At 36.1% G+C, this 27,697-nt stretch overlaps 1 protein-coding gene across 1 annotated transcript in view; it reads right to left on the bottom strand.

Annotated features, from left to right (window-relative positions):
* Positions 1-27,697, bottom strand: part of UNC13C (unc-13 homolog C) — a 540,818-nt gene that overhangs the window by 331,140 nt on the left and 181,981 nt on the right. The window contains exons 4-7 of the mRNA XM_049104442.1: positions 24,938-25,016; positions 23,786-23,791; positions 22,594-22,665; positions 2,307-2,526 (exon numbers count right to left, since the gene is read on the bottom strand). Coding sequence (XP_048960399.1) covers positions 2,307-2,526; positions 22,594-22,665; positions 23,786-23,791; positions 24,938-25,016 — 377 coding nt within the window. The remainder of the gene's footprint in view (positions 1-2,306; positions 2,527-22,593; positions 22,666-23,785; positions 23,792-24,937; positions 25,017-27,697) is intronic.

Raw genomic sequence — 27,697 nt, 5'->3', positions numbered from 1 at the left:
GGTCAGACCACATGTAAAGTATATATATTTTTTGTTTTTATTCTGAGTGTATGTGTTTATATGATGACAGACAGCAAGGTCTTCAGAAAAAGATTAGTAAAATAATAAGGGTTCTAAAAACCTGAAGACTATTATTTGAAAAAGACAAGTATTAGTAAAACCTAATACACAAAGGAAGTCCATTTATTAATATTTTCCCCAGGATAGAAGTTCAAAGAATAGAAGTTACCAGGAGGCAGGGCTTGGTTCAAATTGTAATTTACACACTGTCATTTTCTAATGATGAATTGTTGCATTCATTTTCCTAGAGGTGTTCAAACAAAGAGTGACAATTTTGAGAAAAAAAATCATAGAACCTCCTCATTTTTACAGGAGGCTGGCTGAATTAGCTATACCTTCCAATTCTGATTTCCTATTTTTATGCTCTCCTTTTCTTCTAATATAGGCATATGTGGAAGTATTTTATACAAGGTGTGTCACCATTGCAAACTTCTTGCTGAAGTCAATGGGAAGAGAAATTTCTTAAGGAAATGTCATTGATTCTGTAGGGACAATTTCAAATTTTATTGATAGTTATTGTGGAAAGTGAAGTTAAATTCATACACTTGCAAAGCCTCTTTCTGTTCAACACAAGTGTGGATTTTAGGAAAACAATAAGGAGGTATTACTAAAGAATATATTCCCTTCCTGGGGCATTCATACCCATCCTCATTTTTCTCAACAATTTTTGATTCTTTCAGTTTACATGTGGATTTTAATGAAAAACCTCAAAAAAGTTGCTTAATTCAACCAACATCCATCAACGTATCTTAAGAAACAGAAATAGATACTATAAAAATGTTTCTAAAGTTGAATGAAAGTGTGACATCTTTAGTCTCTAAAACACAGAGAAGAATCAGCTCATTTCTAAAATATAATCTACATCATTTTTTTTCCTTAATGGATTCAAGCCATTTGTTTCTAGATGGCAATATTTTTTCTTGTTTTTTCAAATGTCACTACCTGTTTACAATTCATTTTTTAAATAAATAGACTGAATCTAATTGGATTATGAGATTATGTAAATTAGCTGAGTAGTATTCAGTCAATCCCCCTTCCTCCTAAGCAGTTATTCCTGAATATATTTTTTATTTTTTAGAGAAGAGACACTACCTATTTTGAAAAAAAAAACGCATTTATTACCATTAATAGCCTCCTTCTGATCTGATGGTGTAGGGAGAATATTAATAAAGTAGAGAAAACGTGTATGATTTACTACAAAACCAGCTGACAGCATTTCTGATTTAATCTTTATTTTGACATTTTCCTCTGATCCTCCTCAATTTTATGCAACCCATGGATGTTATGCATTCACTGTATTCATATAAACAATAAACAGAAGGGACAATGTTTACATGTGAAAAGAAGGATTTGCAAATGAAAGTCCCTGTTTAAATAGATTTCTTTGGCTTTTTTTTTTTTTTAAAGTAATTTAAGGGTCACAGCCACAACCAAATCAATGCAGCAGTGAAAAGTCAATAATATGTATTTTAGACTGTGATGTTTTTTGGCATTTTTGGACCTAATCTAAAGAAGCAGTATAAAGAAGTTTTTTGGAAATGGAAAATTTAAGATAACTTGTCACAAAGGTCGAAGTGACATGTACCTATTCAGAAGTAAAAAGATGGGGAAGCTATTAATATTCATTGAGCATCTACTATGTGCCAGACTTTTAGCAGAGACTATTTCATTTAGTCTTCCCCATAACCCTCTGAGGTAAATTTTATTATTCCTGTTCATTTGGTGGAGAAAAATGAAGCCCTGAGAAGTTAAAAAACTTATCCAAGGTCACATATCTGGTAAGTTAGATGTGTCTTTGATATTCAAACACAAAACGTCCCAATTCCAAGAATATGACTCTGTCAGGCAGACACCAAATAAGCTTGGGAAGGAATTCAGATTGCTGTAATCACAAGGGTGTGCCTTAAGCATTAGTCCTTGTTTGAGGAACATGACTTTCCACATTCCCACTTCCACACAGGGCTATTATGAGACAGAAGTGACCAAACAGTTCAAAAGTCACTTTCAAGCTTTCTACTTGGTGAGCATGTCATTGCTTATTCTGAGGAATCTAAGTCAGAGCCCCACACCGTGGGAACACATCATCAAGGAGATGACTTCATGGGTGATATGTGAATCTTTGTGCAATAGGAGGGGTGAGGGGTTGGAATTACTGAAAACCAGAAGGAACTGAAGAGGTCTAATCCGAAAACATGTAGGATAAGGCAGGCTCTGCTTATATATCTTTAGCCCAAACAGGTACTCACTCTGCAAACAGTCAGCATTTAAGAGATCCTGACACTTTTCATGGCACTTCACTCCACACTCCAAACACTTCATGCCTTGCCGGGCAATGCCCCACAGGAGCCCTTCACACTCATAACAGTAGGTGGGTGTTGTTGCCGTCCAGACTTCAAAATTGTGGGGGGTGGTGGAGGACATGGGGTAGATCAGTGCCTGTAAGGTCTTCTTGAAGACATGTATTTTCTGTAAAGATGAAATAAATTACAATGCCAGCCAAGTCAGTGGATTTGGAGAATTTCAGCATAAAACTATGTTATCACTTTTCCCTGAAAATGCTATTTTGAAAGAGCCTCTTAATTACTGACTTAAGTAATGATAGTAAGCACAGTCATTCTGCTCACTTATTCTTCTCTCAGCATTCTAGGGCCCAATTCACTCATTTGAACAAAAGAACTTGCTAACCTTCCAGACCAGACTGGGTTCCACTGTTATGCAACCTTCTTTCAGAGTAGCAACAAGCTCTAATTACTTGATAATGTCCACATCCCTATACTGTAGACTCTTATGAGGCCAAGGATCATGAAAATCTTGCTCATTGCTTTATCAGTCATTAGAGCTTAACCTAGTCTATGACTTGATAATGGTGTTTAGGGAACATTAATTTAAAAAATGTGTATGCATATACACACACATACATGCAGAAATACACACACACACACACATCTCCTTGGTCTAAACTGGTTCTTGGTAAAATTGTAAAGTAGATGGAAACTATTCTCAAGGCTGACCCTAACCCTCCAGAAATATCCCCATCCTCTCTTGTATCCTACTAGGGCCTCTCTTTCCTAACTCTGTACCCTCCCTGACACTTGAACCCTTCCCAGCTCCAAAATATGCTCATTCTACAATTCCTTCTGCAGAGGACTGCTTTCATTGCTTCCTTTAGGCAGGAGCTCATCAACTAATTCAGAAGGGATCACTAGTAGTAGGTAAAGGCTAAATGTGGCCAAGGTAATGGTAATATTTTAAAGGGAGATAAATTTTTGTAGTTCATGGAAGTTTTGTAGTTCACTTTCAATGATAAGCCACTGGTCGGGTAGAAAAATTCACTGAATGAGTAACCAGAAGACCTGAGTTCCCTAGCATTGGACCAATCACATGACATTTAATATGGGTTTCTTCAGGCCATATTTACGGCCAATGTTCCATATTTCTCTTCTTTAGTGTCTCACAGTGGCTATTATTGTCCCTGACACATAGTAGGGGTATAACACATATTTTGTGGAGTCAATGTTCTGCCACTGAGGCGTCTTATAGTCCACAGAAACTTCCGGTCTCTAAGCTTTGCTGTCGTCTACCTACCTACCTACCTACTTACCTGTAGTATTATTTTGAAGGTCAAATTGTGATGGTAATGAACCTATTCCATAGACTTCAAAATAGTAAATAAATACTAAGTATTAGCACTCACAGTGGATTTTCCAGAACCCACTGTAGGTTTATAGGAAAGAGACTTGTCTGGATGAGTCCTTTTCTGTGCTTTTCAAATCAAACTATGTAGGTGACTTCTTTTTTATCTTTTTTTAAAGATTTTATTTATTTGAGAGAGAACATGATCTGGGGGAGGGGTAGACTGAGAGGACAAGAAGCGGACTCCCTACAGAATGTGAAGCCCTACATGAGACTTAATTCCAGGACCCTGAGATCATGACTTAAGCTGAAGTCAAACACTTAACTACTGAGCCACCCAGGTGTGCCTGCATATGATTTCTTGAAAGAAAGACCATCACTCTGAAATTACAGTTACAGATATTTCATACAATATTCAAAATTAATGAATATTTACACAAATCCTGTAGGAGCTTAGCATTTACATAAAACAATTATATTTTGCATTAATAATCCTTAAATCTCATTTCTGAATATCTTAAATCTCATTTCAGAGTATCTTCACAATGTTGAAGACCAACTTTTCACAATTTTTCAATTCCACAGTATGGTAACAGCATATTTCCCTTTATTAGTACATTCCTCTCACCACATGTTTTCCCAGAATATGTTTGGTAATGGTACTGGAAGATTCCCTGCAGGGAGTTAAGCTACACTACAATTTTTTTAAACTTTTAAACAGCAAGATACAGCCTTGCTATTACATGAATATCTGGTCAAAGTTTTTTTTTTTAAGATATTTATTTATTATTATTTATTTATTTATTTATTTATTCATTCATTCATTCATTCATTCGCTCATGATAGACATAGAGAGAGAGAGAGAGAGAGAGAGAGAGAGAGGCAGAGACACAGGCAGAGGGAGAAGCAGGCTCCATGCCAGGAGCCCAACACGGGACTGGATCATGCCCTGGGCCAAAGGCAGGCGCCAAACCGCTGAGCCACCCAGGGATCCCCTGGTCAAAGTTTTTAATACTTCATGTGAGTCTACAGAGCAGCAATATGATCAAATACAGGAATTATTCAAGTGGGAGACCCCCATATTAAGGTTTATACAAACAATTGAATCCATCCTCTCCAATAAATATAGCCAAAGCCAAGTAAATCTTTTAGCTTCATTTCATAATGAAGACATCTTGCAAAAAACTGTTAAGAGGGCAGCCCGGGTGGCTTAGCGGTTTAGCACTGCTTTCAGCCCAGGGCATGATCCTGGAGTCCCTGGATCGAGTCCCACATCGGGCTCCCTGCACGGAGCCTGCTTTTCCCTCTGCCTGTGTCTCTCCTCTCTCTCTCTCTCTCTCTCTCTCTCTGTCTCTCATGAATAAATAAATAAATCTTAAAAAAAAAAAAGACTGTTAAGAGTTCTTTTAGAATTAAAACTATTTATTATTCATCTTTCCTTCCTCTGTATTGCTTAGCAGAGTGGATATCTTCAATACCATTAAAGTCATACCATTAAGTCAACAATTCTTGGCATAATAGATTTTCGGTCAGCCATCCATAGACAGTTTCCTGTCCTAGCTGGGCTGAGGCATGTGTGTGTGTATCTGGGAGTGTGTAATATAGCATTTTTGTTTAGACAAAAAATAAATAAGTAGAGAATTTAGTTATATTTGTAATTACATCAGGTAATTTGTTGTTTGTATTCTAACCCAATAGAACACTAGTTGAGAAGAACTGGTTAATGAACCCAAGAAGAGTAAAATATATATCAATTTAGAAAGCAGGGTAGGGAAAGAGTTGTTTGAATATGAATTTATCCACATATTTCAGGATTAAGTAAACAATTCATACATTTTCTCTAACTCCCTATGTGTATATTTTCTTTTTATTGAATTCAAGTGATATTTAGTTGGCTTCTAAATCCTTATGTTATAGTAGAAGTAATAAATATAAGAAATAGTTCCTAAAAAATTCAACATGCTAGAGAAAAAAAAAGAGTTCTGAACAGACAGCTAAGAAGTTTTCATTGAAATGTTTTGTTTGGTTGGGTTTAAAGAGCTATGATCCATTTTATAAAAAGAGAGTGAAGTTACTTTTTTTTAAAAAGGAGGAAACATGGAAAATTTACTAGATAGCACACTGAGAATCAACTGAGTGGGGTATTAAAATAAATCTAACATTTAAAAGCTAAAGAAGATGGGAAAAACTTGGATAGTTCACTAGAGGGTATATATCTACAGTCTTCGGGAAATGATAATTTACATCTTTTTCATTTGTGATTTTTGAGATATGAGCATTGTCTATCAAAGCTGAACATTAAAAAAAATGAGATACGGAAGGATGTCTGGGTAGCTCAGTTAAACGTCTGACTCTTGGTTTCAGCTCAGTTTGTGATCTTATGGATTGTGAGATTGAGCCCAGGGTTGGGCTCCATACTCAGTGGGGAGTCTGCTTGAGGATCCTCTTTCTGCCCCTCCTCACACTTGTACATCCTCTCTCTCTCTCAAATAAATACATACATACATACATACATACGTAAGTCATTAAAAAATAAATGACATATGGCAACTTTTCTTACTGAAGCAAAGTATAAGATGCAAGGATGGTCAGTTTAGAAGCTCAGGAAGTAAATAGTTAGGAAAGTATTTTCTTGGGAAAATACTGCATCCTGAGAAAATAAGGTACTTTCTTAGCAACAAAACAAGACCAGATTAAACAAGATTTTAAGAGAGGCCAAGAGTTGAGTTTTGTGGAATAAGTCAAAAAAGACAGGTTAAGGAGCATAGAATAAAACAAAGTGGAAGAAAATAAGGAGAAACCCCCAAATTAGTCATTAAAATGGAAAATGGGAATCATGGAAAATGGGAATCTAACTCACAGTTAGGAGTTGGATTGAATATATACATATATATATGTATTGAATATATATATGTATATATATTTATATATATATGTAGTAGTTTTTACTAGAAAGATAACATTACAGTTAATATGATCCTTTCTGATATGAAAGGATGGGACTGGGTGTGTTATCCAGAGAGAATCTCTGGCCTAGGTAAACCAGAAGCCAGACAGATCAAGAAGGTGGTCCCAAGAAAAAATAGAGCCCTCATCTACTGGTATTAGCACTCAAGGACAGAATATATTCAGCAATATGGAAGAATTACTGATAATCTATTTTTAAGGTTTCTAAAATTTCCAAATCTCCCCAACAAACACAGAGTACTTTCTAAAATGTATTCTTATTTTTTTAATACCCTTTTAGTAGCTATAGATAAAGTTGCATTTCACACTGTATAGGAGCTTCCTGTTTATACATCTCAGAAGACAAATGATACTGGTATTTATAGATGTGTATATATGTTCTATCTTTTTCTTCCCTCTTTTAAGAATCATAAAGCTTTTCTAAATCATGCTCAACACTTTATGGAAGTGACTTGCAAAGTAAAATGATTCTCATTGGCAAACATTAATCCTGGCTTTTCCTCAGTCTAAATAAAAACAAAACAAAGCAAACAAGAAAACCAATCTTATATGTCACTTTCCTCTCTAGTATGTATTTTCTGATTATAATGAAATGCATGCTCACTGTAAAAATAATTTATAAAACAGGAAAAGCACTAACATTTTTTTATAAAGTTACTCAGTTTAATTTTTCAAAGTCATGTTTTGATTTGTGTTCTTTCAGGATTTTTTCTATTTATAGACGGAACGTAAGACTTAGCACAATTAGGAATAAAACTGATAAACATCAGTTTTATATTAGTGAAGTGACTGCAGAAAAAAGGCAATTTTAATTTTGTGGAGATACTGTTTTATTTGTAGAAACGAGGGTAAGACTCTCTTGCATCATACACAAAGATAAACTCAAAATGGATGAAAGATCTAAATGTGAGTCAAGATTCCATCAAACTCTTAGAGGAGAACACAGGCAACACCCTTTTTGAACTTGGCCACAGTAACTTCTTCCAAGATACATCCATGAAGGCAAGAGAAACAAAAGCAAAAATGAACTATTGGGACTTTATCAAGATAAGAAGCTTTTGCACAGCAAAAGATACAGTCAACAAAACTAAAAGACAATCTACAGAATGGGAGAAGATATTTGCAAATGACGTATCAGATAAAGGGCTAGTTTCCGAGATCTATAAAGAACTAATTAAACTCAACACCAAAGAAACAAACAATCCAATCATGAAATGGGCAAAAGACATGAACAGAAATCTCACAGAGGAAAACATAGACATGGCCAACAAGCACATGAGAAAATGCTCCGCATCACTGGCCATCAGGGAAATACAAATCAAAACCACAATGAGATACCATCTCACACCAGTGAGAATGGGGAAAATTAACAAGGCAGGAAACCACAAATGTTGGAGAGGATTCAGAGAAAAGGGAAACCTCCTGCACTGTTGGTGGGGATGTAACTGGTGCAGCCACTCTGGAAAACTGTGTGGAGGTTCCTCAAAGAGTTAAAAATAGATCTGCTCTACAACCCAGCAATTGCACTGCTGGGGATTTACCCCAAAGAAACAAATGCAATGAAACGCCGGGACACCTGTACCCCGATGTTTATAGCAGCAATGTCCACAAGCCAAACTGTGGAAGGAGCCTCGGTGTCCATCGAAAGATGAATGGATAAAGAAGATGTGGTTTATGTATACAATGGAATATTACTCAGCCATTAGAAACGACAAATGCTTCAACGTGGATGGAACTGGAGGGTATTATGCTGAGTGAAGTAAGTCAATCAGAGAAGGACAAACATTCTCATTCATTTGGGGAATATAAAAAATAGTGAAAGGTAATAAAGGGGAAAGGAGAAAAAATGAATGGGAAATATCAGAAAGGGAGACAGAACATGAAAGACTCCTAACTCTGGGAAATGAACTAGGGGTGGTGGAAGGGGAGGTGGGCGGGGGGTGGGGGTGACTGGGTGATGGTCACTGAGGGGGGTGACTGGGTGATGGCCACTGAGGGGGAGGTAGGCGGGGGGTGGGGGTGACTGGGTGAGGGGCACTGGTGACTGGGTGATGGGGAGTTGACGGGATGAGCACTGGGTGTTATTCTATATGTTGGTAAATTGAACACCAATAAAAAATAAATTTATTTAAAAAAAACAAGAAATGAGGGTAAGGAATGCTTTGACTCTGATAAGCCTCTTTAGCCATGTACAGTTTCTAGATTACAAAAGGGAAGATGTTCATATCCTAAACAATTATTTTGTTTAAAATTCCTCCTCTAGGAAATTGGAATCTAAGGTAAAATGCTCTAATATGTCACTTTTTGAACAATTAGGACACAGAAAAAAATGAAATGCCTTCTCTATTCATAACTATAAGAGAAAATTAAAATGAACCCAAGAAATAAAGCAATCAGGCTTCCTGCCAAAGGTGATGACTAGTATTTTTAGACCATCAATATTCCAATCAATCAACTGTTAATACTATAGGAACAAAGCATGTCTGCCTCCATTTGCCATGCCTTTTCTCTTTTTTCTCTACTATTTAACCAGTGATACAACTAATGAAGTTCTATTTTTCTCATCATCCTGTGAGTTTTCCTCATGGGAGTATGTAAACTATGACTTTCCTATAATAAAAGAAAAACCCCACATTTTGGTAATTACAAAAAAAATATGCTTCTTGTTTTGAAGCATTTTTCATGTACCTTGATATGTGTTTTTTAGGAAAAAAATAAAACCTAGGGGTGCCTGGGTGGCTTAGTTGGTTCAGCTTTGAGTCTTGGTTTCAGTTCAGCTCATGAGCTCAGGGTTGTGAGACTGAGCCCTGTGTCAGACTCTTAGCTCAGCACAGAGTCTCCTTGGGATTCTCTCTCTCCCTTCTTTCTATGCCCCTCCCTATCCTCATGTACTGTGTCTCTAAAGAAATAAATAATACATTTTTAAAAAATCTATTTGCTATCCTGTAAGTACAATTTCACACAATTTGTAGACATAAGCACCAGAAAGATTTGCAGAACAAAGATCAGGTATAATGTGACCTTTGAAATTTGTTATAAACATGAAGACAGAACAATGGTATAATAAGTTCTTAAGTATAAAACAGCTTAATTTTAGGGCACCTGAGCAACTCGGTTTACCATTTGATTCTGATTCTTGATTTCAGCTCAGGTCATGATCTTGTGAGATTGAGCCCTGGATTGGGCTCTCTGTTCAGTGGGGGAGTCTGCTTCTCTCTCTCTCTCTCTTTTTCCCACCCCAGTCTTCTCCCCTCACCACTCATGCTCTCTCTGTCTAAAATAAGTAAATCATAAAAAAATTGCTCAGTTTCAGGTCCAATTTACTCATGAGAATAATCATCACATGAGAATGGCTGTAAAAGATAAAGTTATTCAGGTAAAGTTTTGTATCTGAAAATGTCAAGAGAGACCAAAAATTATATGCCTATCTTTGGAAAAGTGTAAGTACTTTGTTTTTACTTATACTGTTTGTTAACCAACACTAATTATCACTGACCTAAGTAACTTACTCAGTAAGTCCAAATAAAGAGAGTGAAAATGATAAAGATGATGATTCAATAATTCAAGAAGAGTACAATATAGGATATACTTGTTATGACAGAAAATATGTTCTGGAAACAAATTAGGGTAGATTTGTCATGTACTATATGTGCCGCTTTTACTCCAATTCAAACTTTAAATGAAAATATGTTTATACAGCTCTAAAGACTCCACCAAAAAAAAAAAAAAAAAAAAAAAAAAAACAGAATAAAATAAACTTAGTAAATTTTCATGATATAGCATCAATACACAAAGATGTGGTACATTTCTACACATGAATAACAAATTATCAGAGAAATTAAGAAATTTAATTTACACACATCAAAAAAGAATAAAAACCTAGGGACAAATTTAACTAATGAGATGAAAGATCTATACACTGAAAAGTTTAAGATATTAATGAAAGAAATTAGAGAAGACACAATAAAAGATATGCCATGCTCACAAGTTATAAGAGTATCATTAAAATGCTCAAACTACCCAAAACCACATATAGACTCAGTGCATTCCCTATGAAAATTCCAAAGGCAATTTTCACAAAAATACAATAACCAATCTTAAAATTTTCATGGAACCACAAAATTCCAAATAGACAATGCAATCTTAAAACAAAAACTGCAGGCATTACACTCCCTGATTTCAAACTTTATTTCAAAGATATAATAATCACAACAGGAGATCCCTGGGTGGCACAGTGGTTTGGCGCCTGCCTTTGGCCCAGGGCGCGATCCTGGAGACCCGGGATCGAATCCCATGTCGGGCTCCCAGTGTGTGGAGCCTGCTTCTCCCTCTGCCTGTGTCTCTGCCTCTCTCTCTCTCTCTCTCTCTCTCTCTCTCTCCCTGTGACTATCATAAATAAAAATTTATTAAAAAATAATAACAATCACAACAGTATTTACTGCATAGAAACAGACACATAAAAAAAAATAAAAAAAAAATAAAAAAAAAAAAGAAACAGACACATAGATCAATATAACAAAATAGAATTCAGAAATAAAACCACACACATATGACTAATAAATTATGATAAAGGAATTAAAGATATACAATGGGAAAAGGACAGTGTCTTTTCAAGAAATATGTTAGGGAAACTGAACAGCTACATGCAAAAGAATCAAATGGACCTCACAAAAAATTAATAAGAAATTAATTAAAGACTTGAATAATAAGAAGTGAATCAGACTCCTAGAAGAAAACATAGGTGGTAAGTTCCTTGACACTGGTCATGGCGATGATTTTTTTTTTTTTTTTTTTCTGGATTTGACACAAAAAGAAGAGGCAACAAAAGCAATAAATAAGTAAGTGGGACTACATTAAACTAAAAAGCTGCTGCAGAGTAAGGGAAACCATCAACAAAATGAAAATACAACCTGCTGAATGGAAGAATATATTTGAAAATCATATATCTGATAAGAGACTAATATGCAAAATATATCATGAACTCATAAAACTCAAAAGCTAGAAAACAAACAACCTGATTTAAAAATGGGCAGAAGACCTGAATACACAGTTTCCAACAAAAGACATAGGTATGGCTAAAAAGGCAAATGAAAAGATATTCACTATTACCAATCATCAAAGAAATGCAAATCAAAACCAAGTCATATCACCTTACATCTTTCCATTTGTTATCTCACTGATGTCCCCAAAAGTACTCTAGCAGTATTGATATATTTATTTTACACATTGGAAAACTGATCTGGCAACATGGCCGACTAAGTTGATATAGTCTACTAGAGAAGTGTTGGAAAAAATATTTTAATATGTAAAAGAGCCCAAAAGAAATAGATTCTCCAGTTGGGCAGGGGTAGGGGTGTTAGGGGGAAAGGAGCTTACTGTCAGAAACGTGAAAGCTGATTTGATGGAAACCCAAAGGTTGTCTTTGGGATCCAATTAAACTCCATGGGCTACAAACTTGAGGTTTTCAGGCTATTCTCAGATGTGACATTTAGACTTGCCTTTTACTTAATATGGGGATTGAGGGTAGTAATGAGACATTAAACATTTGTAGATAATTTTTTAGGACAGAATTACTAGCTTTAAAGTCTGAAGACAAAGATACTACAAAAAAGAAAATTGCAGGCCAGCATCTTCAATGAACACAGATGCAAATATCGTCAACAAATTTTAGAAATTAGCACATTTTTTAAAAATCATGCTCCATGGGATCCCTGGGTGGCACAGTGGTTTGGCGCCTGCCTTTGGCCCAGGGCGCGATCCTGGAGACCCGGGATCAAGTCCCACGTCGGGCTCCCGGTGCATGGAGCCTGCTTCTCCCTCTGCCTGTGTCTCTGCCTCTCTCTCTCTCTGTGTGACTATCATAAATAAATGAAAATTTAAAAAAAAATCATGCTCCATGGTTAAATGGCCAAATATGACTTATTCCAGGGACATAAGGGTGGTTTAATATTCACAAATCAATGTAATACATCACATTAACAAGAGAATTTTATATATATATATATTTATATATAATTACATATATATATACATATATATAATCATCTCAATAGATGTAGGAAAAGCATTTGATAAAACACAAAACCCATTCACGATAAAAAAATACCTTTTAACAAAGTAGGTTTAGAGGGAACATACCTCAACATAATAAAGGCCATATATGAAAAACTCACAGCTAACATCATACTCAATGGTGGAAAGCTGAAAGCTTTTCGTCTAAGAGCAGGAACAAGACAAGGATGTCCAATCTTGGCACTTTGATTCAACATAGTACTGGAAATTCTAGCTGCAGCAATCAGACACACACACAAAAATAAAAAGCATCCAAATTGGTAAGGAAGAAGTAAGGCTGTCACTATTTATAGATACCATGATACTGCATATAGAAAACCCTAATGTCTCCACCAAAACAACTATTAGCACTGATAATTTGGTGAAAGTTATAGGACACAAAATTAATAAACACAAGTTTGTTGTGTTTCTATACACTGACAATGAAGCAGTTAAAAAGAGAAATTAAGAAAACAACTCATTTACAATTGAACCAAAAATAATAAAATACCTAAGAATAAATTTAATCAAGAAAGTAAAAAAACTATATTCTAAAAACTATGTTGTTCAGAGAAATTGAAGATGACAGAAGTAGAAAGGTGCATCCATGCTCATATGTTATAAGAATATTGTTAAAATGTCCACACTTCCCAAAGCAAACTACAGGTTCAGTGTAATCCCTATCAAAATAGTGATAGCATTCTTCACAGAACTAGAACAAATAATCCTAAAATTTGTATGGAACTACAAAAGACCTCAAATAGCCAAAGCAATCTTGAGAAAGAATAAAGCTGGAGGTATCAGAAGCCTACACTTTAAGATATACTACAAAACTGTAGTAATCAAAACAGTATGGTAATGGCACAACACTAGACAGAGATCAATAGAACAGGATAGAGAGACCTAAGATAAACCCACACCAGTATAGTCAATTAATACGACATAAGGGGTAAGAATATCCAATGGAAGAGAAAATCTCTTCAGTAAATGATGATGGAAAAAGTGAACTACTTTTTAATATACCAAACACACAAACTCAAAATGATTACATACCGGGCAGCCCTGGTGGCTCAGCAGTTTAGCGCCGCCTTCAGCTCAGGGCATGTTCCTGGAGACCCGGGATCGAGTCCCACATCAGGCTCCCTGCATGGAGCCTGCTTCTCCCTCTGCCTGTGTCTCTGCCTCTCTCTCTCTCTCTCTCATGAATAAATAAAGAAAATCTTTTAAAACATGATTAAAGACCTAGATGTCACACTTGAAACCATAAGCCTCCTGAAAGAAAAGATAAGGCATGAACTTAACATGTTTCTGGATATGTCTCCTGAGGCAAAAGAAACAAAAGCAAAAATAAATTATTGGGACGATACCAAAATAAAAAGGTTTTGCACAGCAAAGAAAACTATCAACAAAACATAATGACAACTCACTGAATGGGAGAATATATTTGCAAATGATATATCTGATATGGGATTAATGTCCAAAATAGATGAAGAACTTATATAATTCAACACCAAAAATAAGCAATCCAGTTAAAAAATAATTGGATCTATATAGACATTTTTCCAAAGAAAACATACAGATGGCCAACAGACACATGAAAAGATGTCCAATAACACTATCCATCAGGTAAATACTAATCTAAACCACAATGAGATATCACTTCACACCAATCCGAATGATGAATATCAAAAATAAGATAACAAGTATGGGTGAGGATGTGGAGAAAGGGAATCACCATGCACGGTTGGTGGGAATGTAAGTTCTACAACCACTGTGGAAAACAGTATGGAGGTTCCTCAAAAAATTAAAAATAGAAGAACCATACAATCCAGTAATTCTACTAGAGAATATTTACCCAACGAAAATGAACACATTAATTTGAAAATTTTATATGTACCCTTATATTTATTGCTGCATTCTTTATAATAGTCAAGATATGAAAGCAACACAGGTGTCCATCGATAGATGAATGGACAAAGAAGGAGTGGTATACACACAGAGGCACACATGCACAGTGGAATATTACTTGTCCATAAAAAAGAATGAGATCTAGCCATTTGTGATAAAAGAATGGACTTAAACAGCTTATGGTAAGTGAATTAAGTCAGAGAAAGACAAAAAGCGTATGATTTCATGCATATGTGCAATTTAAGAAATTAAACAAACAAGCAAAGGAACAAGAGAGAGAGGCAAACAAGAAACAGACCCTTAATTATAAAGAAAAATCTTATGGTGACCAGAACGGAGGTAGGTAGAATGGGTGGGATAGGTGATGGGGATGAAGGAGGGCACATGACATGATAAGCACCAGGTATGGTATGGGAGTGTTGAATCTGTGTATTGTACATCTGAAACTAGTATAATACTGTATGTTAACTAGAATTTAAATAAAAATTTTAAAAAATAAAAACAATGAAAAACAGGTGAATATACAAATAAGACTTAAAGACAATAAACTGGTGATTGCCTAAATGGAGGTGGGGGGGAAATGAGTGAAACAGATAAAGGGTATTAAGAAATAAAAACTTTCAGTTATAAAATAAATCAGAGATGAAAAATACAGCATAGGGAATATATTCAATAATATTGTAATAACATTGTATAGGAACAGATGGTGACTACACTTACCATGGTAAACCCCAAGCAATGCATAGAATTGCCAAATTAATGTTATACCCCTGAAACTAATATAACACTGTGTTAATTATACTTCAATAAAAGAAGTCGTATTTTCATTAAACATTTAGGAAACATCCACTATATTAAAATAAACGGTCTAGAGCATTTTAATCCATTTGTTGAAGAAGAGGGAAAACACAAGTCAATCTTCACAAATGAAACTTGGAAAAGAAAGTAAAAAGAAAACACAGTATATTTTTAAAAAGTAATAGAGCTAAGCTCAAATATATTATGGTAAGTATAAGTTGACTAAATTCACCTGTAGAAAGGCAAATTCTCAGACTGAATTTAAAACTAAGCTATATGGAGAGCACCTGGGTGGCTCAGTTGGTTAAATGTCTGCCTTCCAATCAGGTCATGATCCCAGGGTCTGGGATAAAGTCCTACATTGGACTCCCTGCTCAGTGGGGAACTTGCTTCTCCCTCTCCTACTGCCTCTCCCCCTGCTCCTGCAAGATCTCTCTCACAAATAATTAAATAAAATCTTAAAAATAAATAAAATTAAGCTACATGATATACACAGGGTGCCTGGATGGCTCAGTTGGTTAAGTAGCTGATGCTCAGGTCAGCTATGTGAGATATAGCCCCAAGTTGAGCTCTGTGCTGGGTGTGGAGCCTGCTTGAGATTCTCTCTGTCCCTCTTCCTCTGCCCTTCACACCTTCTTTCCCTCTCTGGGAGGAAAAAAAAAAAAAAAGAAAGAAAAAAGAAAGAAAAGCTATGTGAGATACACATAAAACACATTAAGACTTACAGAAGGAGCTAGAGAAAGTTCTATCACGGAAATAGTGATTATATCAATTTGGTAGAGGAGTATTAGTAGTATAGAGAAACTATTTTAAGTAAAAAGCATTTAAGAAATTAATAGGATTATTAGCAAAGTTGAAAGAAACAATTTATCAGGAATACAGAAGTCCCAAAACATGTACCCAACAAAAAAAGCTCATATGGGGTATCTACAAAACTGATAATCAACTAAGCCACAAATTAGTCCATTAAATGCTAATCACTGAATATACAATATATGTCCTCTGAATACAATGTAGTAACAATAATAAAGTTCATTTGGTTTGTCTTTGAGAGAATAAACACTCTAAATTGAAGAGTCAAAATAATAACGTCACTTATTAAATATTTTTCTCTTTCTAAAGCTTTTATGGATAACAGTTTCTTATGTTGTAAGTATTCTTTTCTGTGTATGCAATAATAATAAAAATTTTTAAAACTCAGAATATTCAACTCAGAATGTTAGAAAAGTAGCTTCATGGTGAATACAAAGATGGCAGAAGATGAGTCTAAATAAGAAAAGAAATAAAATAGAAAACAAACAATATGAAGTCAAAAACACCAGAGAAATCTCTTGAAGTACTGATTTAAAAAAAAAGAAGAAGAAAAAGTACAAATCAGGCGAAAACAGCAAAATTTATAAACTGTATAATTATATAAACAATTTAATGAAATTTTAGGAAAAAAAACAATGTTCTGGAGAAAAATATGAATTATCAAAATTGACTCAAGAACAAGTATTTAAAGAACATGGATGTGATTATTACACTAAATTTGAAGGTAGTCAAACAACTACTCTGAAAAAAATTACAAGACAGTTTTATTTTTTCTTTTTATTTATTTTTTAAGATTTTATTTATTTGACACAGAGAGAGCACAAGCAGGGGGAGAGGCAGGCAGAGGGCAAGGGAGAAGCAGGCTCCCCAATGAGCAGGGAACCCAACATGGGGCTCGAACTTCTAGGATAATATACAAGCTGAAGGCAAACACTTAACCAACTAAGCCACCCAGGTGCTCCCACAAGATGGGGTTAGAGGCAAGTTTGCCCATCCTTCAAGGCAGAGAAACAACTTTAACTTTATACAAAATATTCCAGAAAAGTGATAAAAAGGACAGCTTCCCAACTTATTTTACAAAGCTAGTTTATTGATGCCAAGATTGCTCAAAGACAGTAAACCATAGGCCACCAATGCAAAATCTTATATAATTAGCAAACATGTAAGAAAATCAAGGTCAAGAGAGTTTCAGTAACTGGTCCAAGTTCCCCCAACTAGTAAATAGTGGAGCTGGACATATATCTATCTGTGCTCTTGAAGACAAGACTGCTCTTGAAGCAAAATAGAAGTAGGACCAATAACAATACTTGTAAACAAGAGAAAATTATTTAAATTTGTGATTAGATGGAGTCCCATATCAGTGCACACTGGAATCTGACTCTCCGCTGCAAAGGTGACCCAGAGGCACTGGATTCAGCATATACTCTGGATACCTCATTGCGGCTCTCTTCCCCACTTCCCAGACAGCCACCTGCTCTGCCTGGTGAGGCAATTTTCTTTTTAATTCCCACAAACTGTGAGATAAGTACGACTACCTTCCTTATACAGATGAGATGAAGAAGTCTCAGGGAGGCAAAAAGTATCGAGTCCTGGAAGGAGTAAGAGGTAGAGCTGAAATTCAAATTCAGGCCATATCACTTCAATTACATCACGTGGTTTGAAATAGTTCCTGTTCTTGAGGAGAAGTCCAAGGTTAAGAGGTGTATGGTGAGCCAGCAGCATCCTGACTGACCCTAGGCACCAGACAGATGTTCTGACCTGTTTCCATGTCACCTTTCTAGTATTATGCTAGGGACAGGGCCCGGGTCTGATCAAATTATTCCCATGCATAATTATTGTAAATCCCTTTCATCAGGCCTTTAGTATTAGAAGGCGGGCCTCTTCTCTCCTGGATAAAGCAAGCTTGACTGAGAATTGACACTTTCTGGAAGTAAGCCTTTAGATCAGCCCCCCAGCCACAGTAAGATACAAATTAACTAGACAGATACACAGCATTCTAGAATCCCTTTCAGGTTTGGGGGTTCCTCACTTTACTTGAGTTTCCAAAAATCCTCATTTGGCACTGTCAATTTAAATACTCTCACCTGTTGGAAGCCTTCATTATGACCTGTAGCAATAGGAGTGCAGAACACAGTGTTTCAGCTCCCCACTCACTCTATTATAAGCCTCATGATGGCAGGGATTTATAGCTAGTTGTTCACTGTCTCATTTCCAGAATCTGAGACAATGCCTGACACATAGTAGACACTCAATTAATATTTGACTTATTGAATGGTTTTACTTGGATTGCCCCACTGTTGGGGCTATACCTAGGAAACTATCACTTTATGAAATCAAGCACAAAACTGGATAATATAGTGTCAGGCACACTACTATTGTGATCTATGGACACCAGATTATTATTCTTTCTTGTGTTACTAGGCCAGATAGAAATGTTCAGCAATTATGGTCCTTAAGGGCTTTTTAGACTGAGATTTCTGATCAGCCCCAATAGCTCCCTGTGGGTGAAATAGAATTGGTGATGGATGGGGGCACATGGCAGTGCTTCACCCACGGCTCACAGAGTGTCAACGGGGGTGGTTCTGGCTAACCCACTGTCACCTTACATCAGACTTTAGAGCCCTTTCCTGCCTTGGAAGAGCTGACTGAACTTTTTACCATACATCTCTTTAATTAAAACAGATGTGTTACTGTTTGATATTTTCCACATGGCCAAGCTGTTTTCCTTCAGGTAAAGACACATATTTCATGCTTTCACATTGAGGGTGCCTAGGAAGACTTACAGCATGGTAAAGTGGAAATTATTTGCTTCAGCATTTATGTTAGTTGCCCATGTAATGACTTAATGTGACAGCTTGTCAAGGGTGACATTTGATACACCTGTTGTGTAGAAGTCATATTTCATTTACTTTTTGAGACATGGGCCCCAGGGAAATGGGCTTTAGGAATTTGAGAGGGAGCTGATGGACTCCTTTCATCCACCCAACACACATACAGAAAAGTCTTTTACATAGGTCTTCTGAAACTGAAGAAATACAATGTATTTTTAAGTGGATGAAAAGTAAATCAATAACTAATTTAACCATAAAGTGAGGGTGTGCTCCCCATTCAGGGCCTCAGAGAGTGGAGTAGCTCTTCTAATTTCTATCTCTTTCCTATAAACTTTTCATAGGAATAAAAATTTGTACTTCAGACCAAATACCATATTTTAAATTTTTTTGAAAGAAGGAATAATATGAGTTTAATGATAAAAACCCTCAATCTTGATTACCCCTTCAAAAACAAAAGACTAGATACTTCAAGATTCAGCAAGCAATATGGTGCTTTCTCTTACACCAGAGGATGTTTAATTTTTCTTATATCCAAACTACAGTAGACTGGCTGGGCAGGAAGGAGTTACCCGGTCACAACATCCACTGCACATCAGAATTGCCGGATAGTTTTTTAAAAACCCCTTATACCCAGACCACATCTGAAGCCAATTAAATCAGAATCACTGGGAGTGAGACCCAGGCATCTGCATGGTTTAAAGCTCCCACAGGTGATTCTAATGAGCCAAATTTAAGAATCCCTGACCTAGATATTTGCAGCCTACTTGTATTTTCTAATCATGTTGGGTCTTTCATTCAACAAGAATTTACAAAGTATCTACTTCATGCCAGACCTCATACTAAGCAATAGGGATCAAAGTATTTCACAGGAACAACAAAGATGCAGTGCTACCCTTAAGAATATTAGCATCTAAAGGAAAGGTTTACAAAGAGGTAAAGGAGGGATCCTTGGGTGGTGCAGCGGTTTGGCGCCTGCCTTTGGCCCAGGGCACGATCCTGGAGACCTGGGATCAAATCCCATGTTGGGCTCCCGGTCCATGGAGCCTGCTTCTCCCTCTGCCTGTGTCTCTGCCTCTCTCTCTCTCTCTCTCTCTCTGTGTGTGTGACTATCATAAATAAATAAAAATTAAAAAAAAGAGGTAAAGGATCTACACCCTAAAAACTACAGAACACTTCTGAAAGAAATTGAGGAAGACACAAAGAGATGGAAAAATATTCCATGCCTATGGATTGGAAGAATTAATATTGTGAAAATGTCAATGCTCCCAGGGAAATTTACACATTCAATGCAATCCCTATCAAAATACCATGGACTTTCTTCAGAGAGTTGGAACAAATCATTTTAAGATTTGTGTGGAATCAGAAAAGACCCCGAATAGCCAGGGGAATATTGAAAAAGAAAACCAGAGCTGGGGGCATCACAATGCCAGATTTCAGGTTGTACTACAAAGCTGTGGTCATCAAGACAGTGTGGGACTGGCACAAAAACAGACACATAGATCAAAGGAACACAATAGAGAACCCAGAAATGGGCCCTCAACTCTATGGTCGATTAATATTCGACAAAGCAGGAAAGACTATCTGCTGGAAAAAGGACAGTATCTTCAATAAATGGTGCTGGGAAAATTGGACATCTACATGCAGAAGAATGAAACTAGACCATTCTCTTACACCCTACACAAAGATAAACTCAAAATGGATGAAAGATCTAAATGTGAGACAAGAATCCATCAAAATCCTAGAGGAAAAGACAGGTAACACCATTTCTGAACTTGGCCACATCAACATCTTGCAAGATAGACCTATGAAGGCAAGGGAAACAAAAGCAAAAATGAACTATTGGAACTTAATCAAGATTAAAAGCTTCTGCACAGCAAAAGAAACAGTCAACAAAACTAAAAGACAATCTATAGAATGGGAGAAGATATTTGCAAATGACATATCAGATAAAGGGCTAGTATCCAAAGAACTTATTAAACTCAACAGCAAAGAAACAAACAATCCAATCATTAAATGGGCAAAAGACATGAACAGAAATTTCACCAAAGAAGACATAGACATGGCCAACAAGCACATGAGAAAATGCTCCGCATCACTGGCCATCAGGGAAATACAAATCAAAACCACAATGAGATACCACCTCACACCAGTGGGAATGGGGAACATTAACAAGACAGGAGACAACAAATGTTGGAGAGGATGTGGAGAAAGGGGAACCCTCTTGCACTGTTGGTGGGAATGTGAACTGCAGCCACTCTGGAAAACTGAGTGGAGATTCCTCAAAGAGTTAAAAATAGACCTGCCCTACGACCCAGCAATTGCACTGCTGGGGGTTTACCCCAAAGATACAGATGCAGTGAAATGCCGGGACACCTGCACCCCAATGTTTATAGCAGCAATGTCCACAATAGCCAAACTGTGGAAGGAGCCTCAGTGTCCATCGAAAGATGAATGGATAAAGAAGATGTGGTCTGTGTATACAATGGAATATTACTCAGCCATAGAAATGACGAATACCCACCATTTGCTTCAATGTGGATGGAACTGGAGGGTATTATGCTGAGTGAAATAAGTCAATCGGAGAAGGACAAACATTATATGTTCTCATTCATTTGGGGAATATAAAAAATAGTGAAAGGGATTAAAGGGGAAAGGGGAGAAAATGAGTGAGAAATATCAGTGAGGGTAACAGAACACAAGAGACTCCTAACTCTGGGAAATGAACAAGGGGTAGTGGAAGGGGAGGTGGGTGGGCGGTTGGGGTGACTGGGTGACGAGCACTGAGGAGGGCACTTGACGGGATGACCACTGGGTGATATGCTATATGTTGGCAAATCAAACTCCAATAAAAAATATCCAAAAAAATAAAGGAAAGATTTATGCAAAATAATAAAATAGCTTACAAAAATAATAAAACCAGCAACTTGCGTTTTTTTTTTTTTACTATACTCTAAGCTATGCCAAGTGTTAAACACATTTCCACTCCCTTAATAATTTTTCTTATTATCTCACTTTACAGATGAAGGAAAATCAGACTCAAGGAAGTTAGATAACTTGCTAGATATAACAATGCTAGTTTAGCGTACAGATGCAACTCACCCCAAGCAACCTTCATTCTTGCCATATTACACTATAGAGGTCATGATTAAATGCTACAAAAGCCCAGAGGAGGAAACAAAATATTCAGTCAGAAGAGGAGGAAAATGTTTGGGACAGCCTCATAAAGGAGGCAAAACTTGAACCATACAAAAAAAAGGTAGTAAGATTTTTTTCAGGGGGGGGAATTACAGATAAACTGTGTGAGGATGGAATAGCATTTATAAAAATGGATAGGCACATGCATATTTGATCAGCAGAGGAGAATCTGTATGATAGTGAAACTAAGGCCCTGAGGAAATTTGTTGACGTCATACTTTCCCCATATTCCTAGTTATTTCTGGAACTTCGGAATCAATATTACAACTGAGTGGCTTAAGCAGAATCATTTTCCCCTGGACTATGAACAATACGTAGTCATTGACTCTGCACCTACCAGTTCCTCATTGTTTAGTGATGTCCTAATCACCATAGCCACGGAGAGTCCAGATTTCCGGGCAGCCAAAGTCTAAAATTAACAGAATTAGGAGTTACTGGCATGTGAGGTGGCTGCCATGAATATATTGCTCAGCAGCACATGAAAATGTAAGAATGCAAACTATAATTAGTTTTTCTTTAGTCAATAGGGATCGGCTATTTTCAGTAGTCAGCTAGTTCATCCAAAATGTGGAATCATAGAACATCAAAAATGAAAAAAGTCCCCATGTATCCCAATCCCTACATTTTGCAGATGACAAAACTGAGGCTCAGCAAGGCAAAATGATCACCCGTGGGTTTCTAGGCTAGCAAGAGGCTTCTATAACTTTGCTTTTCCCCAAGGAAAAACATATGAGCATTCCTTTATAAAACATAGCCACTGGTACAGAGCCAGATGGTCTGTGCGATGTCACTGATACAAAAGTCATGTTAGATGATCTTTGAGTTGTTCACAGTTCCTCAGAATATTTTTTCATATCTAACCAGGTTATTTTTCTAAGTATTCGTTTTATAGATGAAAACCATTATAGCCAGATTGGTTTTCCAATCTCAACACTGATAATTTAGGTGATTAATTAAAAGTCAAGTCCCTTTAGTTTCCCTACTATAAAATAGAACCATTACATTGCTCCCACCTGAAATGTATGTGCTTTAATGCACTCAGCAGTGCTGTAGAGAACTTTGGAAATCAGAAGTTTTATATGGGAATGCTCAATATGTTATCCCATTAGGAGCAAAGGGAAGTCATAGTAGAATTATGTACTCAGGCTTCAATGTTTCTTTTTGGAGCTACAAAGCCATAAACTCAGATAAAAATTCAGCACTATTCTGAGAAAGTCAATGTCCACCCATCTCCATCTCTACTATGTAAACCTTTCGAGGGCTTACCTCCAAGGACTCATCCAAGATGATCTTCCAACTCTGACACCTATTATCCTTAAAATTATATCTGAATTCTATTTTAGTCTATCAGCATCTGTTGTATATATAATTTGGTGTATCTTTCAGAACTGAACTAGATTGTAAATTCCTGGAGAACCCAAATTTCTTATTCCTTATACTTATTTTCTTTTTATTTCCCCATCTTGCCCTCTTTTATCTCAAGAGTAAGTGCAGTAAATACTGAGAAATATGGAAAATATTACACTTACCATGGCCTGAAGATTCCAAGTCAGAGGAAACAAAATGTAAATAATTAGACATAAGAAAGGTGAGAAAAGAGCAAAATGATGTTAAAATAAACCTAACACTTTAAAATAATGTCACTTTACAATGGCAGAAATATGAGCTGTTCAGACATGTCATGCTTTTCAGTATAAGATCTTTCCAATCAAGGTTTTAACTTTCCTAATTTAAAACCACCATGATGGTTTTCAGATGACAGTTTCCATTGTAAAATTAAAAATTGCTGATATAAAAAACTGTGTACATTGTTGCTGAAAGGGAAATTTCTATTTCTCTTAGATAAAACATATTTTCATGTCATAAACTACTAAGAATATGCCTCCAGAAAAAAATGTGAAGACAATTTAGATAATAGAAAACACTTTGTTTCATGCTGATAGGCTATTTATTTTTATAACCTAATGCAGACCACTATCAATTCTTTTTATCTGTAGGTGGTCCCCAGCATATTTTGTTATAGGAGATTTTGAGTTACTGAAAGTTATGTGTAGGCTTCATAAAGGTTTTGATAACTTGGGAGCCACAAGATAGTTGAATCACTTTTTAATGTAATTAGATAAAAAAAAATGTAATTAGATCTTAATAAATAATTGGTTAATATTATGTGCTGCTTTTTAAAGTAGAAAATTCACTGCTTTAAGGTGAGGAAGTTCAGATCAAGACTCAAAGCCTGTATTAAACTTGTGGTCATTTGCAACATTGTACACATCAAAGCCCAAATGCAGCAGCTCACTTGGCATGCTGTGTGAGATGTGTGACTTTTTTGGGGTTTTAACTGTTTGTAATTTCAACAACATAAAATGCTGTTAAGGGGTGCCTGTCTGGGTGGTCAGTAGGGCCTGCAACTCTTGGTTTGGGGTCATAAGTTCAAGCCCCACAGGGACTTTGGTAGAGGGGAGAACACTTTAAAAAAAAAAAAAAGTTGTCAGGTTACAGTTATTTCATTCATCTAATAGATTTTAAAGAAATGATAAGTGCAATACTTGGTATAATCCAGTTTCTTATATATTTTATTCTATGAAATACAGGCAAGGCACTTAATATGAAGGCCAAAATGACATCTAATGAAGAAAAAGGTGACACATGCAATCAAAGAGAATTAACCAGGAGTGACTTACCACATCTCGTACAATAGGCAAAGTTTTCTTCCTGCGGAGATCTGGCATACTGTCAATTCCGTAAAGTCCTCGTCCAGCCCTAAAAGGAAAAACAGGAATGATTTCAATGGAAACCAGACTTTAAGAAAAAAAATCTCCTGCTCATGGAAAAACGCTGTGAAAAAGATTAAATGTATACCATTTCAACTGGTTCACAATAGGAAAGATTCAAGCCTCTAGGACCTTACCCAGTGAAGAGGCGAAAAACTAGTTACCAAAGTGATCACTTGTATTCCTACATAGTTCTATACACTGAAACTTCAAAATATACCTGGGCTGGTTTGACACACAGTTTTCCTGTCATTATCACGGAGAAGATAGAATTGTTATATGAAGTTTTGTATCTCCAGGAAGAAATAGAACTAAACCATTAATGGTGGAAGTTTGATCTGCAACGGTAAAAACAAAACGAAACAAAACAAAAAAACATGTATTTGTAAAAATATCATTCTTTTTTGGATGTGTTGCCTCTTCGCATTTAAACCCCAAAGTGGTATCTCAAAGAGCCAAAGCTGCATTTAAAATATTTGTAGTAATCCTTATACCAGAATTTTTACCTACCTGAACTTATTCTAAGGAGAAATGGCAACAAGAGATTAATTTCTTGTACAAGGATATTCGCTATGACATTTTTAAGAGTCTTTATTAATTTATTTGACATCGAGAGCACAAACAGGGGGAGTGGCAGGCAGAGGAAGAGGGAGAAGAGGACTCCCTGCTAGGCAGGGAGCCTAATGGATGTGGGGGCTCCATGGGGGGTTAAAACCCAGGACCCTGGGATCATGACCTGAGCTGAAGGCAGATGCTTAACTGAGCCACCCAGGCACCCCAATATTTCTTTTTATAATAGCAATAAAAGCTAGGTAACCTAAATGTTTATTGAATGAGTTATATTGTCCAATGGGAAGATCATAATAATTAAAGTGAATGAATTAAATACGTATGTGAATAGATGAAAAACATTCACAATGCATTAAGTGAGAAAAGCAAGTTTGCATATTGGTAAGTTTAATATACAATGTGCATGTGTTTATATATGCACAGAAAATATCTAGAAAGATATTCATTAAATTGATAACTAGAGTTACCTTTATGGAGTGATAATGGGTAGAAGAAAAAGGGAAGATTCTCACTGTTCTAAATTTGGTAATAGTCAATGTTTTTTTATACTAAGCATTGCCATTTTTGCAATTTAAAATAATCTTAAAATAGATTCATCTATATTAAAATGAGTTTAATACATTGAATTTGATTTTTGTTCCATCTAAGGTAGGTTTGGTTATACAACTAAAAAGATGCTCAAGTCACTGATGACCGCTTCTCCTACGCTCACTCGACCTACAAAACTCCTGCTTAACTTTAGCTTAGAGTCAACTTTTTTCAGCAGGTACACTCAACTGAGAGGCCTGAGTGTTCTCTAGGCACCTCTGCTACAGCAGACTGCAACAGCCGAGAATATGTTGTCAGCATCTCACAGGCCAGTTTTTCTCTGACACAGAGATGGCCTCTTTTCTCCTGCTACTTAGCTTAATAAAGGGAACATTTTTCCTTATTGGATGTTTCTTAGTAGCCATAGTCTTAACTCTAATACTTCTAGTTGTATCAATCACTAGCTTGATCATCTTGAAATAATTCACTCATACAACTCATGTGAAATAATAATAAAAACAAAATATTAATAAGGATAGATTGTTGATAAATATTAATGTTGTAACTTATATGTTTGAAAGTGAGGATTGGGTATCTGGGTGGCTCCGTTGGTTAAGTTTCTGCCTGTGGCTCAGGTCATGATCCCAGAGTCCTCGGATTGAGTCCTGCATCGGGTTCCCTGCTCCGTGGGGAGCCTGCTTCTCCCTCTGCCTCCCTCTTTCTCCATATCTCATAAATGAACAAACAAAATCTTATTTAAAAAAATAAAAAGGAGAGTGAGAATCAATTTCAGTAATAAATGCTTCACTCAGTCATATTCCAAACATCAAATTCATGGGAAAAGGGTTGTGTAAGTACATTTCTAGAAGAATCTTTTGAGTTTCATTTACTCCAATCTAAGGCTCTGAATCTAAGTAGTTTCTATTTTCTGCCCCCTGTGAAGAGAATTAATAATGACATAAAGTGTAATTAATGTTTTTCTACCACACTACATGGCAGTCATACTAACTAGCTGCCTTCTAGTGTTCTGAAATGTCTTGACTGCTAAACAATGTGACTTTAATAACTATGTAAAGATAAACATTCAAGTGTGATAATGATTGAGAAAGTGATTTACAAACTACAAAATCTAATATATAGGTGGGCTGTGTGCTTTTCCTCACTAAATGATTTGTTTTCCTTCTCACAGAATTAAATTCAAATTCCCAAGAGCACCTAGAATTTTGAGCAAACTTATATACTCACAAATTCAGGAATCAGTCACACACACTTATTTTCTTGGGTCTTATATGTCACTCCTTTGCTTGTCTCATCAGAACAGAGATAGCCAAGGACCCAGGCCAAACCTCAGCATTATAAAATAATGAGCCCAACTTAGAAGACACAAATCCAAAATTTATCTCTGTCCTGAGTTTGTCATTAATTTCATCAAACCCATATTTTGTAATTTGTAAAACTGAAATGCAATAAAAATGTTTTCTTAATCTTTACAGCCTTAAAAGTGCTCAAAATCATGTTGTGTTTCCTTAGTTTTATCTTTACGTTATTACTATAAGACATTTGTATAAACAT

The sequence above is a fragment of the Canis lupus genome, chromosome 30, assembly GCF_003254725.2.
Source record: "Canis lupus dingo isolate Sandy chromosome 30, ASM325472v2, whole genome shotgun sequence".
NCBI lineage: Eukaryota > Metazoa > Chordata > Mammalia > Carnivora > Canidae > Canis > Canis lupus.
Note: the sequence above shows the minus strand (reverse complement) of the source record. Positions and strands in the feature narration are given on the sequence as shown.